Here is a 20,024-nt window from a genome sequence, read left to right on the forward strand (position 1 = left end):
TGGAATGGTTCCTACCAACATGAATGGATTTGCTGTAATAGGAAAGCTTCTTCTAGTATAATGGATTTATACAAATTCCTGGTAGACGGCATCCTAGAATTTATTGACTTAATCCATTTAACATAAGAGAGACAGACATGCACACAAAAACAAACAATTTACAGACTGAATCCATTTTTTTATGGAACTAGCATGGGGGATTTTAAGGGAAACTATTTTCAGGTCAGATCTTTCTTTAGATTTTAAGAAAAGGTATTTATGTTTTATTACAGCTACTGAAATTTCTTTAGTATACAAAAGAGCCCTAGTATTAATGTGTTTTTAACTGAGGAGGAAAACCCAAAAGCTTTCTAACAGATAAGAGTAATTTAACTGCAGTTTTTGTTGCCTGCCATTTGACAGAATACCCAGAAGCTCAAGTTAACATAATGAAGAGGAACAGAATAAATTTATACTGCCCAGCTAGAAATGCCTGAAAAGTGAGAAGGAACTGCCTTAAATGAATTGTAAGTAAAGTGTGCTGTCAAGTCGATTTTAACTCCTGGAGCCCACAGAGCCCTGTCGTTGTCTTTGGTAGACTACAGGAGGGGTTTACCATTGCCTCCTCCCACGCAGTATGAGATGATGCCTTTCAGCATCTTCCTGTATCGCTGTTGCCTGATATAGATGTTTCCCATAGTCTAGGAAACATACTAGCAGAGATTTGAACCAGCAACCTTCTACTTGCTAGTCAAGCATTTCCCCACTGTGCCACTTAAGGTGGCTGTACAGAGGGCAATATAAGATATAATGTATTATGTCCTCAATTTAGTTAGCTCCACAAACACAGAGGTGAGCATTAACTGGCCTTGGAAGAAATCTCTCTGCAAGAAATTCTGTAGGCATGGTTTGGAAACTAACCTAGGTAAAGCCATATCTAACCGGGCGGGGGGGGGGGGAGGTTAATTCTTGCACATACAAGGTCCCTTTTACATTACCAAGTTAAACTCCTGTGTTTATTATATGATCAAAAGGTCTGTTTTAACTTCTGAAGCAAAAACAGTAGGCCCATTCATACGTTGTTATGTTCAACACTCGTACAATGAGTGTACAATGTACACAGGTACAGTCATTCACGTTATGCAGAACACAGGTAAAGAAATACACTTCCTACCATGCATTTTAAGGGCCTGTAACCAGGCTCACTTTTTAAATGAACATAGTTACAGTTATTCACACAAACGTGGGTACGTGTACAGACTTCTGTACAATCACACGTACATAATGTCTGAATCAGGCTTATGTCATAAATGTTCAATGGGAAACTTCCAGAGGTATCAGAACTGGAGAATTAAAATAACTTGGCACCAATGACATAACTGTGCCCATCCTGCTCTATTCCGCAAGTCCAAAAAGAAGCAACCTATTGCAAATGCAGTCTTAATGCCACTGCTTTAAATTGCTGAGATTTTAACTGGTCAGTTTAACACACTGCATTAGCTTCAGCTAAATTCCATTTATTCATTGTTTAAAAATATTATAGCAAGAAATGCAGAAACTGATTGCTTGGACTGATCTGGAAAGAACCTTGAAGACATGCATTTCACATAGCTGTACAGCAGCACTGAGAATAACTCATTAGCCACAAAATGATTGTTTGTGAAGTGTACACTTTGAATCTGAATTTAACATGAGTCAGTATAGACTCTCTTTCGCTGCTGTGCATGCTGGTATCAGCCTTGCAATACTCAGGAAAAGTTTAACTTCTCCAACCTGAACTCTGCACAAAACTAGGGCAGGAAACTAAAATTGTGCAAAGTATCTTCTGATCTTCAAACACAATGGATTCCTGGCACATGTTTCAACAGGCCTTCAGTTTATCATTTCCACTATGGTAAGTATCCTCAGGATACCATAAAAATAGGAACACACTGAAGCAGGCAACTGCTTGTTTTGACACGATACTGGGACTAAATAGCTTGCATACTGCAGGGTAGACCTGTGCAATGATTCAGATTCCAAAAGCCAAAGCCAAATAACGTGCACTGCTTTGCTGGCACCACACAGAGGTGAGCATTCCCAAAATGAAGCTATGAGAAGGGCCCATCATTCAAACTAGCTGATTACTAGTTTCAAGAGCACAGAGCCCAGCTGTGTTTCAGTTCCATCTTGGAAGGTGCACAGTCAGAGAGCGCTGGGAAGTGTAGTCCTTTCCAGTGCTTTCTCCATTAAGCTCCATGGGGAAGGTTCCAGAAAGGACTACATTTCCTAACCCTCCCTAGTGGAGATGTGCGCATTATTTGGATTCAGCTCCTTGAAGAACAATTGCACAGGCCTTTCTAAACTCAGGATCACCAACAAGAGGCCCCCAGCCAAATCCAACAATACAAAAAGGGCTGCTTCCCACCCCCTAGTTGTCAACCTAAAAACCTATGAAGTGGCATCTGTAGCAACAAAACCTTCTGGTAGACCACTCACTGTGGGTGTGGAAAATTGCCCACCTCCTCCTCTGCACTCAGAGATCTTCCAGGAAAATCTGTTGCTAACTAGGATTTTAAACCTTGCTATGGTTTGAGTCAAAAAGTGCTTATTTTGATGTACTATTGCATTTATTTGTGCTTTGCACCATATGGTGATAGAACTACTGATAACTTTTGTCTTGCTTGACCTTTTAGTTTCACTTAGTATTAAAAAACAAATCACCCCCCCCTTTTAAATCCTCTTGTATTCAGGAGGATACATATGCCACTAATGTGACCACTTCATGCACCCGACAAGGTGGGCTCTAATCCATGAAAATTTATGCTACAATAAAGTGTTAGATTTGCAGGCCTCAACTGAAAGGAGTAAGTGCACACCCTAAAACACCTTTTAAACCTATTTATCCCAAAATCAATTTTTGGATTTGGTGCGAGAACAGCGTAAGGGATAATTGCATCGATGCAACCACAGCTTTCCCTGCTGCCCACATTTCTCTACAAAATCACTCTCCCATCAAATATCCAGACTGCATCTTGAACTCCGGGTAGTTTTGGAACTCCGGGTAGAACAAATAATACGCACACAACACTCCAACCACACCTATAGTTCCAAAACTGTGATCAGTAAGAATCATGTCAAAGCTGTAATGCTTAGCGTCAGAATGTTTAAGAGAAGGTTCCCCTTCAGTTCCACATTGGCACTAGAACGCAAGATAGAATTAGCATCTCAAGTAGGGGAAAAGAATCAACACAAAAAGAAACAAAAAACCATAACAATAAAACTAAGCGAAGAGCCCGACTGGCCAGCCATGCACGCTAGGAGAGAGAGAGAGTTGGCTCTGCTGTGGAGAAGATGAGCGGCCGAACTTACTGTTTTCCTGCACCCTGGCCACGAAGCCTGTGAGAGGTATCTGTGGAGTCAATTGAGGCATAGGGGGAGGGGGCGGAGCAATAGAAACTGGAAGCAACACACGCCAGAACAGGGAAATAAACACACATACAGGAAAAGGAAAAAAAACACACAAAAAAACAAAAAGCAGCTGTCAGTAACAATGGACCACAAAACAAGATATGCTATGAACAACAACAGAAAGGCACAGAGCAGGACCTCCTTCAAGTTTGCTGTCACCACAAAACTACCACCGAACTCAATTTTCAGCACACATAAATGCGTACTTCTGAAAATAGATTTTCTTCCAATAAAGACCCAAACTGAAGTCTGATTGCAAAGATTTCTCTAGTGGAAGCTGATGAGATGATGGTCCTGCCCTTCAGCGCGAGACTGAACTTTGTGCTATTATTTATTGTCATCATATAGAAATTGAATTAATAATAATAATAATAATAATTTTTAAAGTGATCAATTTTTAAATTCTGTGGATTTTAAAAAATATGTTTCAGTCTTTACAATTCAATCCGAACTACAGTATGAAACTGGACTGGCGAAAAACCCTGGCATTTCTATTCATCAGGCAGGCCTGATCATTTCCCAGGACGTATGTGTAAAGGGTTTTGTCTCTTCTTGACATTCTAACATCACCAAAATGATACAGGATGAAGCTGCTTTTTACTTTCAGCTTCATAAATAATTCTTCCAGCATTCTTGCTCATCTTTCAAGAATTCTTAATACATTTTGCATTTATCATGGGTAGGAGTCCCTGCTGCTAACAGGGCAGCCAAGATTCATAGTGAATCTTGAAAGCAGAATGTCAAGACCAAGTAAGGGTCCTTGAATCAAATATGACAATGGCACTAGTTACATAAACCATAGCGATGAATCTGAGTTTAGAGCATTCTTTAAGAGGCAGCTTCAATTAATGCATCAGCTCTTAATTTCTTTCCTGAGGTTTATGAAAAAGAAATGGGTCTCAATTCAATTATGAAAGAAATGGTATGGATATAAAAAAGATGCCCAGAGAGCTAGATGTTATTTATGCATGTATATGCCCCTCCTTTAGTTCTCAAACTTGCATAACAGAATATTGTACAGCAACACTAGCCTCTTCAGGCTGATCCAAAGTATGCTGAACCTACATCAGACCGAGACAAAAATTGCATTTCTGATCTCTCCAAAACTCACTTCTGTGCATCCAGAGCAGGGCTACACAAGCTTGTTCCTCCAGCCGCTGCTGGACCACAACTCCCATCATCCCTAGCAACAGTGGCCAAATCCAGGATAATGGGAGTTGTAGTCCAGCAACAGCTGAAGAGCCAACGCTGTGCAGCCCTGATCTGGAGAATGCATGTAGAGTTTTATGGCCTTCCAATGCTTCCGTTTTCATCTATGAAGGGACGTTCGGGTATGCAACAGTAGTATCTGCACTGGCACTCATGAAAGGACTTTTTGCAGTTGCACTAATGAAAAAGGAATCACCCAAACACATGCTGCACAAGGAGTTCTCCATCTGAACAGGCTTGTGCAGTTGTGCAAGAGCTGGCACTAATGTGAAAACTAGTCTGAAACCAAGGTAAATTTCTTTGCACAATGACCATGCATTAGTGCAATGATATTTACATTAGCGCAAGATTGCCCTGGTTATTACCCACAGTAGGAAGTTTTGCAAGATTGACTGATTGATTGATTGATACATATCTATATAAACCGCTTTGGGAAATTTTTGAAAAGTGGTAGATAAATATTCATCGTAAGATCAACAAGTTAGTTTCAAAATATATTAGATGGGATAACAAGACAGATCCAAAAAAATTAGGAATCAGAATTATTTTAATGTTAGCACTTAAATCTAGATTCAAAACATTCTGAAGGTTTTGCATTCAGCAGTGTACTAAGACTGGAACTGCAAATTTGAAATAGGTTCTAAAAAACTTCAAAGTATGCAATAATTTAAAACACAGCCAGAGTTCAGTATTCATATTTTGACAATCAAATTCTGGCACTGAGCTCATTTCAAACCAACTTAGATTCAGTTATATTAGTGTTAATATAACTGAAAGCCACCAGAATGGTCTGTTTTGAACAGACCTTTATTTCTGGGATTTTCTGCCCTCCTCACTCTCTGCCACTCTTGCCCTGAAAAATACAAATTTGGTCTACTTGCTGGTATGAAAAATACAGCCCAAGGGAAGTGGGAAACCTGGAAGCGATATTGTTAAGAGCAGAATGTTAACTCATAAGTTTCAGAAACAGATGAAGACAACTGACATGTTGAAATTAGTGGCTAGAGGCTATTTTTTTAAAAGGACATCAGGCTACTTGCATTTAATGACCGTGCCTGTGTTCAAACAAAACTTTGAAGAAAACATGAAATTACAACAGACAGACAATCAGGACATTTTCATGAGGATCCTTTCATCCCACTGAAAACCACAGTCTGAAAGTCACAGAGCCATTTCCCTATATTTTCATGTATTACTTGTTTGCCTTTGAACACAGAAGGAGACTTACTAATACTACCAACTTATTTACCATTTCTTAAAATTATGGGCTGGATAGGACAATATTCTCCCATATGGTCTGGCCTATTGTATGAAAGGGATCAAAAGTACTTCTTCCCTCTTGCCTATCTAGCACAATAATCCCGCTCCCACAACTGTTGCACATCCATATGGGACATCATGTTCAAATACATGCATACAATCCAATGCCTGTAGGGAAAAAACATGTACGCCAGAACAGTCAACTTTCATCAATAAGCTCCAGCCATGTGATTTTGTCTTCATGTGTTGGATTGTACGTATGTAGGTCATGTCTGAACGCAACACATCCACGGGAACATGTGGGAGGCAGCAGGGCCGGTGGGCAGAGTTTTGCTCCCATCCACACTATGAGCTACACTGAAGATAATCATCTGATCCAGATCACCGATAATTTACAGTCATCCTTAACAGTAACAACTATTTGTTGCAACTAAAGATGAAGAAAAGGCTAACACTACATTTCCAGGCAATTCCTTTGGTACTATTGAGAGCTACTCGGGGCACAAAAATAATAACAGCAATAGTTACTGCTTTTAAAAATTCCATCTTCCAAGTGATTTCTTCTCTAGTCATACATAGTCATACATACATAGAGCCCCTGGTGGCGCAGTGGTAAAACTGCTGCCCTGTAACCAGAAGGTTACAAGTTCGATCCTGACCAGGGGCTCAAGGTTGACTCAGCCTTCCATCCTTCCGAGGTCGGTAAAATGAGTACCCAGAATGTTGGGGGCAATATGCTGAAATCATTGTAAACCGCTTAGAGAGCTCCGGCTATAGAGCGGTATATAAATGTAAGTGCTATTCCTATAGTGTGTATATTCTTCGTTACTAAATCACTGACAAACCAACAGCTATGTCTAATCTTCAAACTGAGTTGCACACAGCAATCCCAGGAATCCTGTGCTCTGCAGTAACCCAGCAGCTTACTTGAGTTTTGAGAATAGAGAGGTCCGCCATTAACATGAGGTTGAGCAGAAAACGGGGCAGTCACAGAAGGATTCCGCCTAAATCCACCAGAAGAGGCTGAAGAAGTGGTAGAGTTGTGTCGGGAAATCTGCCTGGTCATTGTGCCATACTGGGAACCAGGAGCTGACCCAGGAACAGCTGAAAAGCAGGAGCCAAAAAGGAACCAAGGAGATGACTTACAAATAATAATATTTAGAGAGAAAAGAGTGCAGAAAACCAGGAAAGAAATGTTTAAAGCCTGTGGGCTTTACAGCAACACATATGAAACTCAAATACCTAGTGATGAGAGTTCATGGTACAGAAGATTAGGAAGGAGACTACCTAAACTGAAAGTGGTGGGGATCATCTCACCCTGGTTTTTTAAAAAAAATATTTAGGTATATTTATACATATTATATAGTAAGTGAAATATACATAATGCTATAACGATCACAGAGACTGAGCCTTGACACTTTCAGAGATGCTGCAGCCATTTAAACACGCAGGCTGTAGATTCTGTAATCTACATTTGCAGTGGACAAGTAAAGATGCAATACTATCTATATTATCAAGGGAAAGATAAACAAATATGGAGGGACTTGTTTCTTACTGCAAACACAATGAGCTTTCTGAAATGCCAACAAGCTTCCTTTCCCGCCTTTTAATGGGAAAACACATCGGTTTTACAGTGCATTTCCAAAACAAAAATACTTCTAGCAAACCAGATCAGCTTGTCATATCGTCCAAAGGTTTTGTTTTTTTTAAATCATGGTAAACGAACCCTCAATCACTTCTCATGTACAAGTTGAGGGAAAGGGTCCTAAAGAGAGCTTTCATCAGTAAATTAGAGTGATCAGTAGTCTTTACTAACCCAAAATATGCAAAGCTTAGATATTCGCCAAGTTTCAGATCAATGCAAAAGATATAAACTTTGCACATTTTAAATTCTACTTAAACAGCAGTGATGGTCATATGATGATCTGCTAGTTTTATTTCATAGCTAATATTTCATCCTTTCAATCCAAAATGGACTCCTGCAGCTTGCAACTCCTGTTGCAAAGCTCTTTCCTGATGTCGGAGTTCTTTCCAGTGACTCCTAAAAGGCAGTGATAGCTCGGATTTAAAATATTATGATGTTCATGTACGTCAACGTATCCATACATGCTCTATCAATATACTATTTTATGCAAAACAACAGAAGGAAGACTTGGGGGCTAGCTGAGAGGCCGGGGACTCTTTTCCCATCAAAGTCTCCCTGGCCTGAGCCAGGAGATTTGCCGAGCTGGCCATCCCTCCTCCCTTCGGCCTTGACCAGCAGAGACGACCTGCTGCTGGAATTCCTTCTGCCAGCTTGAGCCACTGTCCTGATTGCCCTGACAAGCTGCAGCTGCAAGGGCCAGTTTTATCAGCCAGGCGCCAGAGTCCAGGTGAGAGACGGGGTCTGGCAAGATGGGCTTTAAAAGACTGGGGCAAGCCAGAGGAGCAGCCAGTGGTGTGGCCACCGGTGTAGGCGCCAGTAGGCAAGCAGACGGCCGCTGAAGCAGGCTGCCAACGGGGGCCGACCTTCAGTGCCGGGCCTTCAATGTGGGACTGAGGTCTGAGGAGAAGTTATGCTCAAGGTCCTCCAGTTTTAGTTTTTTGTTTTAGTGGTTTGTGCCAGGCTCCTCACAAGGATGTGTCTGGGCCCTCTCGTTAAGGAAGGAGCAGGGGGCACATTAAACGAGAATGGGGTGGCTCTTTCACAAGTGGTGAGGAAATAGACTATCAGGCGTTAGCAGGACAGCATGCCGTTACAGGGGAAGAGAGTCCAGTAACTTAATTACTGTTTTCCCATCCAGCGGCCTTATTAGCTTTCAGGCCTCGGGGAGTAGTTCCAACTCCCTACTAGGGATGTGCACAGAACTGATTCCGCTGATTTGGTTCGAGTTTGGCTTGAACTCGAACTGGATCTCAAGCCAGTTTGAGTCTAACCAGCCCCTGGTTCGGCCAGATTGTCAAAGGAGAGCTGGTCTTGTGGTAACAAGCATGACTTGTCCCCATAGCTAAGCAGGGTCTGCCCTGGTTGCATCTGAATGGGAGACTTGATGTGTGAGCACTGCAAGATATTCCCCTCAGGAGATGAAGCCGCTCTGGGAAGAGCAGAAGGTTTCAAGTTCCCTCCCTGGCTTCTCCAAGATAGGCCTGAGAGAGATTCCTGCCTGCAACCTTGGAGAAGCCACTGCCAGTCTGTGAAGACAATACTGAGCTAGATAGACCAATGGTCTGATTCAGTATATGGCAACTTCCTATGTAGTTTGAGGGGGCATTGCTCATAAAGGTGAATTCGGTGAGGATTTCCCTTTACAAGCAAATCCTGCCTACCTTGACAAACATCCTAATGGGGCAGCAGGGAGAGGGCACCTGTAGTTGGAGGCAGTGGTGCTCCTCCGAATTCTTGGGACCGGTGCTCCAGCGTGGCCCAGTTCTAGCCTCTGTGCATGCGAGGAGGACACTGGTGTGACACAAAACTGATGTTGTCATGCAAATGGCTTCCGTGCATATGTGGAGGCTAGAACCAAGCTGCCCTGAAGTCCCAGACCCAGTCCCGAGAGCTCAGAGGAGCGCTGCCACCTCCGCCAACTCCAACTCCAGGTGCTCTCTCCCCACCGTCTGATTAGGATCTTTGTTAAGGTAGGCAGGATTTCCCCCCTTGTTTGTAAAGGGAAATCCTCACCGAATTCCTCGTTGGAGGTGCCCCTGCCTGAGGCACTCCTCTTTACAAGCAATGCCTCCTCGAACCACTGAACTTGTTCTGTTAGAACCGGGGCCGGTTCCGCTCAAACTCGGACCGGCATCCCCTTTCTTTGATCCGGTTTGGTTCTAGTCCAAACCAGTCGAAGAGGGCCGGTTCTATGTGAGCCAGGTTCAAATAAAACTGACTGGTTCTGAACACCCCTACTCCCCCACTAAACCTAACCATGCTCCTTTGTAATGCCAGGTCAGTTCAATCAGGTCAATAATCAGTTCAAATAATCCACAATCCATCTGATTGTGGATGAAGGTGCTGACCTGGCTTGTATAACTGAGACATGGCTGGGGAGACTAGTGGTCTTGTATGGGCCCAACTTCTTCCCCCAGGGTACTCTGTTGTTGAGCAGGTATGGGGTCGTGGGCAGGGCAGGGCAGGGGGTAGAGTGGCTGTGGTCCAGAAGAACAACATCTCCCTTGCCAGGATCCCTGTGAGAGAACTGACTTATATTGAGTGTGTCTACCTTAGGTTGGGGACTCAGGATAGATTGGGGATTCTGTTGGTGTACCATCCCAACAAATTCCCTAACTGAGCTGACTGAGTGTCAGTTGGTGTCACCCAGGCTTTTGGTGTTTGGGGAGCTGCTGCCGGTCAGTGTAGACAATACTGCGCTAGATGGACCAATTGTATGATTCCATATAAGGCAGCTTCCTATGTTTCTAAATTTAAAGAGGCTTTTTAATGCTCCATCTTTGGTTATATCTGGTAGGTTCTTTAGTTTTTAGAATTCTCAATTTTTAGCTTTAAAAATAACTTTTAATTTGAAACTTAATACTGATTGCAGTTTTAAACCTGACTTTTAACTTGTTTACTTAACTTGGTTAATTGTATTACTTTTATTGTATATTGTATCTATTTTATTGTTGTGAGCTGCCCCCCGAGCAGTAGTGTACTTGAGGGGCGGGGTATAAATATTTTAAATAAATAAATAAATAAATGAATAAATAAATAATTTATATGCACTCTGTGGTAGGTTTACAAGTGAACTGCATGTGATAACTGGCTATCCACTATAAGGGCTTAATATTCATTAACAAAATATGGGCCTTAATCCAGTGAATAGTCCCATGTTTACACAGACTTGCATTCCCCTCCACCCAGCTTGAATTAATATTGATGTTAATCAGATTTTGCATGGACGAGTTGTAAAGGTAAAGGTAAAGTGTGCCGTCAAGTCAATTTCAACTCCTGGTGCCCGCAGAGCCCCGTGGTTTTCTTTGGTAGAATACAGGAGGGGTTTACTATTGCCTCCTCCTGTGCAGTATGAGATGATGCCTTTCAGCATCTTCCTATATCACTGCAATACAAATGGCTACTCAAAGCATGCTTTCAGAATAAGCATAAATCGAGGAAGAATCCAAGGAAGATTCAAACACAGCAGCTAGCGTTCCAACGGCCTGGTTCAGATGTAACACGGAACCACTTGCGATTCCGCACCCCCTTCCCCTACTCTCCCATCTGCATTCGGACATCATGGAGAGCTTCCTTTCTGCAGTTAGCAAGACTGCAGAAAGTTGGGTGAGCTGGCTGTGCGGGCTTCCTTCTTTCCTGAACAGCAGCCCGCACAGCTAATCGGGCTGGAGTGAGGGAGGAGCTTCTTCCCTCAACTCAGGTTCCGTGGGGCCCAAACTGTGGTGCCAGTGTCCAGATATAACGCTGGCACCACAGAAATTGAGTCTGTGGTGGCGAAGTTCCCCTCTGACCCAAGGTTCAGAGTAGAATTTTGCAAGGGAAACTGCAGGTCACTTTCCCTTGCAAACTCCATTTCCCCGAATTCGGATGTTCAGATTAGGGACATCCACATTTCCTGTTACGTCTGAACCGGGCTAACAGCATGAACTCCGCCACATCTCCCCAACTCTCCAAAAGCAATTGCTGCGCTGAGGCCACATGGAATTAGTTTCCACTAGCTTCTATAAAAGAGCTATACAATTTGAATCACCTGTGAGGCTTAGACTGGATTATTATCCTGCCCCAATGCTGTTGAGTTTCTTTTTCAATGAATTCAAGGTTATGTGGAATTCAGCTACAAGTTTTAAAAAAGGGAATGCACAATTTAAAAAAAACATGTTAAGGAACTGTACCAAAGGATAACATCATTCCTAAAGGGTCTGAGTGAATCTTGCGACAATATAGGAGATCATTTAAGTGCTCAGCAAATACCTTGGCCAATAGTTGGTGGTGAAGGGGTAGGCACGGCAATGGGAATGCCAATAGTGCTGCTTCCACTGTTTTCTCTACTGCCACTTCCTCCGCTACTACCACTGTTCAAAACATAAAAAGGTACAAGCGGGTGAGTAGTCACAGTGCATTCACACTTCTTTTAATATGTACAGTTTTCAAATGGATCACTCAGTAGTGAGATAAATTACCTTCATTTCATGAAAAAGGCACAAGCAATAAGTTGAGTCTAAAAGGAGAGAGGGAGAGATCCCTGCTGCTTATTATCATATGAGGGAAGCAGAATGCATGAAATTCTAACAGATACAGATGTAATTAGCTAGGTCATTAGATGCTCACACACAGAGTCCCAGTTTTAGCTATTTGAGTATTTAATTAAAAAGTGTAAGCAACCATCTGAGAGCTAAAGAACTGTTAGTTCAACTTAATACTATAAATGGTTGCGGGCACCCTAAACTAATTAAGGGTGATCAACTGGATGTTAAAGGTTTCAAAACATAAGCAAACTGCAATTCTGATGTGATCCACACTGGAGATGTTTTCTTGTACCTGAAATATTAAGACAGCACAGCAGCTTAGAACGGTTGTGGGATGCACCCAAGTAACATGAATTGTTATTCATTAGCACACTGGTGTATTTTATTCGACATCTCTCCATTCCATTATGCCAGAAAACCTAATAATGATGCATGTATATTCCTGGAGAGTCAAACACATCTTATGATAGAAATAAATTGGGCTTGTTTGTGGGTGCTCTGTCCAAGCTAGCAACAGCAAGATTGCTGTAAGGACTATTTTCCACATGTCACAGCAGGGATACAAGAGGCTGTTGCAGAGTGGTGGGGTGAGGAGGTAGTTATATCCAGCAGCCCATCTATGCCTCTAATTCAGCTTTCCAGGTAGGTGTGGTCTCAAGCCTCCCCACCACCCGCCACTCCCAGTGGTCCCTCTAATTTTTTTCATCTCTGTGCGGAATGAGTTTTGTTTGGGGTGGCAATATCAAGCCAGTGTGTGTGCACATGCATTCAGAGTGGGGCCTTCCTAATTCAACCTGAGCGGGGTCTAAAATTAACTGAGCGGACATCAGAAAACTTGTGAGCAAACACAAGTGCACACACCTTAGAGGAAACACTGCCTCCTCCCCAAGTGCTGTGGTGAGGTGGGTCAGAAGTTTGGAAATTGGCCCCACAGACCCGTCAGACAAATTGCCAATTATCATTAGAACCATTTCTACATGCATTAAAATATATCGTAGTACTCAACTCCATTCAATTTTCTGCATATTCATAGAAAGCAAGGCAAAAGAGTCAAGTGCCAAGGCATTTAAAAGAAGTCAATAACACAACTACATAAAGAGAAAATCTGAGATTTCAGCTGGGAGCAGAAATCATTCCCACAAAAAATTAGTGCTCTACATGCCAGAGACCTTGAACTTGTTGCTATGGTTGCAGCTGAATTCCATACCACAAGCCACTCACGGAACTGAAGAGTCCATTACTGCTATCCAAATTATAATGGATGTATTGGGGCGGGGGGGGGGGAAGAGGACAGACATTTTTGTACCCTGTTTTATGCAAGCATTTTAAATAGGATGTTTTAACTGACTGCAGGCTCTCTTAAAATAGTACTGTCTTGTCATTTAGACCGGCAGCAAGTGTCAGTTTCATTCGTTACCATGATGCTACTCCACAAGTCACAGAGCTGATCATTAAGATGATCCTCTAACTATTAATGCAGCACAAGCCACTACATGGCTAAAAAACCTTGCCAATGTTTCTTGACAATGCAAAAAGGGAAACACATAAAGTCCACTGCATTCACTCGTTCTATCAACACGTTTTTTTGATTTAATGTTTCTTGACAGCAAGCAACTGGGGTCCATTCTACCTACTCCAGTGTTTGACTGACCATCCTGGGGAGCAAACTTGGACCAAAAGAATGGTTCTGTCATCTATAGAACCCCCAACCTTAATCAAACAGATGCAGGGGAAATGGACTGAGAATCATGCAGCAAATACTGTATGCCTTTTGTAGGTAGTGTTTAACGGGCAACCTACACTTTCAAAGTATCGGGTGGAACCTCTGGAACTCTACCCTTTTAAGCTGCAGATCTGGGAGGGGTTCGTATGCTAGAATGCTTCCCCACATCAACTCCCTGCAGTGGAGTGTCTGAAAGAAGGCTAGGTTAAAATATGTCTTACGGATATGCCCATTTTCCCCGAGCTGAGGAGTTTCTGATGTCCATGCATGCGTGTTAAACTTAGGGGAACATTCAAAATATGCAACCCATTACACCTACCAGTGGAACTATACCATGTGCTATGTCTGTATACAAGACTCGGCTACTACTAGCCAGAGAATCGATAATTATCCATTTTTGTGCTTAGCACGGCTCACAACACTCTGTGCTTAGTATGGCAGGCTGCTTTCTTTTTATATTTTCTACCTTTCTTCTTGTGTATTGGAGTATAGCTCTATCCGTTGTAAACTGGTTGATTGAATGGTGTTATATGTAAAGTCCATTGGTCTAGGAGAGAGGAGTGCTTGTATATATTTTGTTTAATTCAGTGTTAATGTTTAATGACTGAAAAACTGAGCATCATCTAAACAGGCAGTTTCATGAAATAATCTTCAGTTGCAGTAGCAAGCAGTAATAAACAAAATTTATACCTGTGCTCACAATACATAGAATTACACTAATTTTAATCCCAGGTGTGAATGGGTCCGTTGTAGGTATTCTGTAGCATGCTATGTATCTATATATCATCATTATTATTAATATTTATATACAGCTTTTCAATAAAAATGTCCTTAAAGTGGTTTATATGGGGAAAGGAATGGATAACGGCTGGCCCAGAGTCACCCTGTGAGCTTTTTGGCCGAATAAGGATTTGAACCTAGGTCTCCCCACTCCTAGTCTGACACTTTAAACCACAACACCACACTGACTCTCATTGATAAAGGTAATACAGGAGAACCATGTTATCTGCGGGGGTTCCATTCTGTGGGGGGGAGTGTTTGTGTGTGTGGGGGGGTGTTTGTGTGATAGTGAAATCGTAGATAACGGGGCATTAGGGCCAAGGAAATTGGGGGGGGTTAGGTTCCTGAGGCAACGGGACAAAAGGGCTGGCCAAAAAAGGGACTAAAAATGGGGGGGTACCCTACCATGTCTGTGTGTCCCCAGCTGTCCAGCAATGAACCCAAAAGTTTTTTTAAAAAAAAAAAAGTAGTAGGGTGTGTTTTTTTTGGTGAAAAACCATGTTTTCTTCTTTTTAGAAAAATGAGCCATGAAATGGCTCCTTTCCTCAAAATGGCAGGTGGAAATGATCTCAGAGGTCATTTCTGCCCAACCCTGACCCACGGATATACGGGTCTTAACCCTTTAATTGCCTAATTTCCCCATCATATACCAAGGTCAGATGGCAATTACCTGACCATGCATATGCAAAACCATGGATTCCAGGCCCACAATTAACAAGTTTCTCCTGTATTTTATTACTTTTACCATTCCAAGGTTGAGTCTCAGTATGAAGACAGAGGCTGAGAGCTAAAGAGCTATTTAGAATCACACAAGACATTTTGCCTGACTTGGTCAGAATTTGACTTTTTGTCTTTTGAACAGCTCTTCTTGTAACATACAGCAAGCTTCTTTTAAAACTCCCTTCAGTTTCAGAAGATGGGGCAAAAGTTTCATTTTGCCACATGGCTCAGGGGAATGGGGTGCTGCTGCTAACTGATCACAAAGTGGGGCTCTCTCAAATTTAGCAGGAAGAGAGCAACTGCCCCTATCCAGCCCCAGCACAGCATCCCTCCATGTGACAGGGAACCATCTTTTAAATATAATAAAACAATAAAATTAAATAAACAAAAAACTTTGAGAACATTTTTTAATTGAAAACCAGGCACACCATAACTGGACAATGATGAAGACCAAAAGCTTCCTATGTTTCTCAGGATCCTGACCATGGTCTGGGTCTAAGCTTTACTTTAGGAATTCTGATTAGGAGAGAACTAACAAGTAGACTGAAACAGACCAGAAGTCTGGCAAGTCTATGAGAACTCTGGGTCCTCTTGAAACAAAGAAACTCCCTTCAGTATGGACTTTAGGTCTGAATATTGGCTCATGGGATGGTCTGAGGGCCTATGTTGCAGCCACTGAAGCTAAGCAGATCTAGGCCTCCTCAGTGCTTGGACAGGCAGCCTGGATGGGAACCCCAGGGATGCTGTCCCGAGTTCTTTGGCAGAAGAAAAACGAGATACAAATGTAATAAATAAAACTAGCTGAACCAGGTGCAGACCATCTGAGCCTCAACCCCGAGATTTCCCCGTTCTCTCCCCCCACTGCTTCCTCAGTCCCCCACAACCCACCCACCAGTCTCCACTTCCTCAGCCCCCCACGCCCGTCCACCGGTCTCCGCTTCCTCAGCCCCCCACACCCACCCGCCACTTTCTTGCCTGCCCACCGACCGCCACTTTCTTCCCCCCACATGCCTGCCCACCAATCGGCTGGCTGGCTGCCGCCTTCTCCACGCTCGCTTCTGCTTCCTTCGTCTTCGCCTCCCGGCAGCTCCCTCGCAAACTCTCGTAAGAGCTGCCACGAATGGGACCAGCCACGGGTCTTAGTTAATTATGAATAAAGAAGACAGGAATAAGATTTCCACTGTTGCCACATCTTTACATTTTATGTCAGCTTGCATTGAGTGCTGTTTCTTAATCATACCAGTAATAAAATTTTGAATCCTACCTGTGTGTTCTAGGCCTCTGATTTAAGGATGCTGTTCTTCCAGGACTGTGCTGGCTTCCAAGCCTGGCAGGACTGGTCATGTAATCATTAGGGACTGTTGGTGGCTTAACTGGCTCCAAAGTCTTATAAGGAGTGCTCCGTCTGGTGAAAAGCAGCAAAACGATGTGGGGTGGAGGGAGTGGGGAAGGAAGAATTCTCAGTTTACCATAAGACAACAGCTGCAATTCTAACTTACAACTGCAGTACCATTTACTATTAATTGTGTGTGACATGAGTGTCCGTGGGTCTTTTTTCCAGGGGTGGGGGCAAAGCAATCCTATACCCACTTACTTGGGAGTAAGCCCCATTGAATTCAATGGGACTGGCTCAATCAAGATGAGGGGCTGACCCCTCTTGCCCCCTCTGAACATCCACGGTATGTGCCAGCTTACAGTTTTCTTTTGGATGCAGCATACCAGTCTAGTGGTACCCAGTTTGCTTACTGAAACATCTGATAGTGTAGGTTCTTGCCCATCATCATAAAAGGGTGTACTACAATACATGGAGTCCTTAAATCAGGGCTGCACAATTTTGGCCCTCTTGCAGATGCTGAACTACAATTCCCATAATTCCTGGCTACTGACCACTGTGGCTGGGGATGATGGGAGCTGTAGTCCAAAAATAACTGGAGGGCTGAAGTTGTGCAGCCCGGCCTTAAATAATCTAGCAGCGTAAACTGTCATCTTAACACAACTGGAGTCTATACTAATCTTAACATACAGTCTTAATGATACCAATATCCATTAAAATCAATGTGAGCTTGATTTCAATGGGAGAACAACCTATGTTTAAAGGTTTGCAAGGACACTTTATACCAATACAAAATATATGCACATATACATGTGGAACAGTTCAGTCACATGGAACCACATTTAAAACCTGGTTTCTTGATGTATCTCCGAGCCTCGGGAGCATGTGCTTTCTTCTCATTGCCCGTATGAGCTTCTACTTCTGATTTAGGTTAGAATAAACCAAGATCAGTCAACTGACTGATCTTGGTTCATTCTAACAAATTGGAAGTAGATGCACAGGCAGGGCAGGACTTGACAAAACCCAGGCGCAAGGGAGTCATGGCACCTAAAAATATAACCATGAAGAAACTAGACTATTCAGAGGTAGAATTATGAAATAAAATCTGTATTTGACCCAGGTAGCCCCATTTCTGTTGTAAGTATGTTAATTATTAAAGCTCATTTACTCTCCCCCCTCCCCAATGTCCATCACTAAGTCTTGTAATTTTGTCATCTAGTGCTGGCCTAGATCCAAAGAAAAATTGTGAAGGCCTGAGACAGAGAGTGTCTGCTTCCAAGGCTTGGAGATGTGTCCTGTTGGTCTAAGCCTTAACCGTGGTTCTGTGTGATGTATGACCTGGCTCATTATCTACTACTCCAATTTACTATGAAGCTTGGATGGATTTAATGTGAAATTACCCCCTTTATGCAAAGGTAACTTGAAAGAGTAACCAATTACTCTAGAAATACACATATCAGGCAGTATACGAAGATAATGATGGATAGATAGATTACAGAGTAAAGAGCCCAATTACAGTCCCAGCAGGGAATGTAGAGGAAAATGGAAAATGCAAAACAAGAAAGAGGACTCAGAAGTCTCTTCTCTGTGGTCTGGTACAAATTTAGCACATATGAAACCAACATTTCAGGTCCACGGTCATCTCCACTTAAGGCATCTCAGAAGGATGATTACAAGTGAGAACAACTTTTACCTGTCACCACAGAGAGTGGCAGGCAGGATTCAGCATACTGGGCTGGATGTGACATTGCTCTGTGTGTCAGCTACTTTTTATCCTTACTCTTTATAGGAAGGGTTTTGTTGTTGTTTTTGCGTTATCCCTTATACCTACGCTGAATTTAATTAATGACTCCTGGCAACACAGTAACATTTTATAATATTACCCAAATATTTCCTGTAAAATTCTAAACTGGATGACTTAAGAGGCAGGCACAAGGCCAAAACATCCATACCAGATGTATTTTCTTCAGTTAGTTTTGGTATCACAGTTGTAATTATTTATGATACTGCTTTTAGTGGTTTAGTAAGGTCCTAATTCTATTCTGTAAAGGATGACATCCCAGTAGGACTCCACTTTGTTTCAGCCACCTCATAAAACCAGGAAACTGTTCTGAAACTACAGGCTCTCTCAAACCAAGTTTAAAACATTATCTTGCAGTGCCAAATATGATTAATATGGGGGAAAGTGTGTACCCTGGTAGCAGAAGAGACAAGCATAAATATGACAGACACTGCAAGGTAAACGACAAGAACATTTACTATCTGTGGAACTGCTGTACAAGCGCTACTCCCTGTATTAAAACAAATGGGAACATTTATGAGTGTTTGAAAACCCCGGCGCAGGAAATGAAGGACTGAATACAGCTTTTAAAGCTTAGCATGGGCATATTATTGCATGCATATTATTGAAACTAATTTCCCCCTCTGAGAAGGATGCAACTCACATCAGAAGAAATGCCACATCCTGGAGAGAGTGTGCCGGGAAATTGTAGCAAGCAAGGCTGCAATGTTTAATCAATTAAAATAAAACCTCTGACAGACTAAAAAGGTGCCCTGATTAGTTGAGCAGCAGACTCTTTCTTTACATATATATATATATATATATATATATATATATATATATATATATACACACACACACACACACACACACACACACACACACACACACACATACACACATAAAAGACCACCACAATGTTTTGCTTGGCTTTTGTCACCAAGGCCAAATTATGGTCATCTGCTCCTTCCCTTGCCAGCCAGGTGCCCAGCAATAGTCAAGAGAGCTTCCCCATTCCTGCCTAAGAGCAAAAAAGAAAGGTGTGAGACTGTCCATTGAGCCACACTACTACAGTAGGGTTGCCATGTCCCCTGGAATGTAGGGTAGCCCCCGGATTTTGGCTCCTCCACTTGACTGCTAAATTCCACCCAGATTTTACTTTGGGTCCAATCACATGGGAGGGCAGAGAAGGAGGGGAAAGTATACACATCTGTCAAATAAATAAATAAATAAAACGCAAATTGGTTGCCACATCATTTGCATAATATGCAGATTAGGCCATCTGGATTTGGGAAGCTTGGATATGGCAACCCTACACTACAGGCACCATGACTGAGCAGCAGCCAAATATGCTGCCTGTGCCACCCTTCCCTGCTTAAGAACGGGGGGGGGGGGAAGGTGCAGGGTTTGTTCATTTAACTCTGCATGGCCAAGGCACTCCCACCTACTCCTCCTGCTCCAAGACTGGGTTGTGGGGGGGTGGGCAGGGAGAGGCTGAGACTTAGCGTGCTCATCAGATAGAAGAGTACTTATAAAAATTGCAGACTGGAAGCACCATTTTAAAAGAGGCATTCCCCTTTCTCTCTTGCACAAAGAGAAATATCTCTACTGAGATGTAT

At 42.6% G+C, this 20,024-nt stretch overlaps 1 protein-coding gene across 8 annotated transcripts in view; it reads right to left on the reverse strand.

Moving 5' to 3' along the window:
- ABI1 (abl interactor 1) overlaps nucleotides 1-20,024 on the reverse strand; it is a 146,564-nt gene that overhangs the window by 9,367 nt on the left and 117,173 nt on the right. For 6 of the 8 annotated variants that reach the window (XM_053262377.1, XM_053262376.1, XM_053262373.1 and 3 more), the window contains 4 exons: nucleotides 16,557-16,697; nucleotides 11,795-11,895; nucleotides 6,826-7,002; nucleotides 3,331-3,417 (listed from right to left, as the gene is read on the reverse strand). In XM_053262377.1, coding sequence (XP_053118352.1) covers nucleotides 3,331-3,417; nucleotides 6,826-7,002; nucleotides 11,795-11,895; nucleotides 16,557-16,697 — 506 coding nt within the window. The remainder of the gene's footprint in view (nucleotides 1-3,330; nucleotides 3,418-6,825; nucleotides 7,003-11,794; nucleotides 11,896-16,556; nucleotides 16,698-20,024) is intronic. The other 2 variants (XM_053262375.1, XM_053262374.1) reach the window with 1 other exon arrangement.

This window comes from Hemicordylus capensis, chromosome 6, assembly GCF_027244095.1.
Source record: "Hemicordylus capensis ecotype Gifberg chromosome 6, rHemCap1.1.pri, whole genome shotgun sequence".
Taxonomy (NCBI): Eukaryota; Metazoa; Chordata; class Lepidosauria; order Squamata; family Cordylidae; genus Hemicordylus; species Hemicordylus capensis.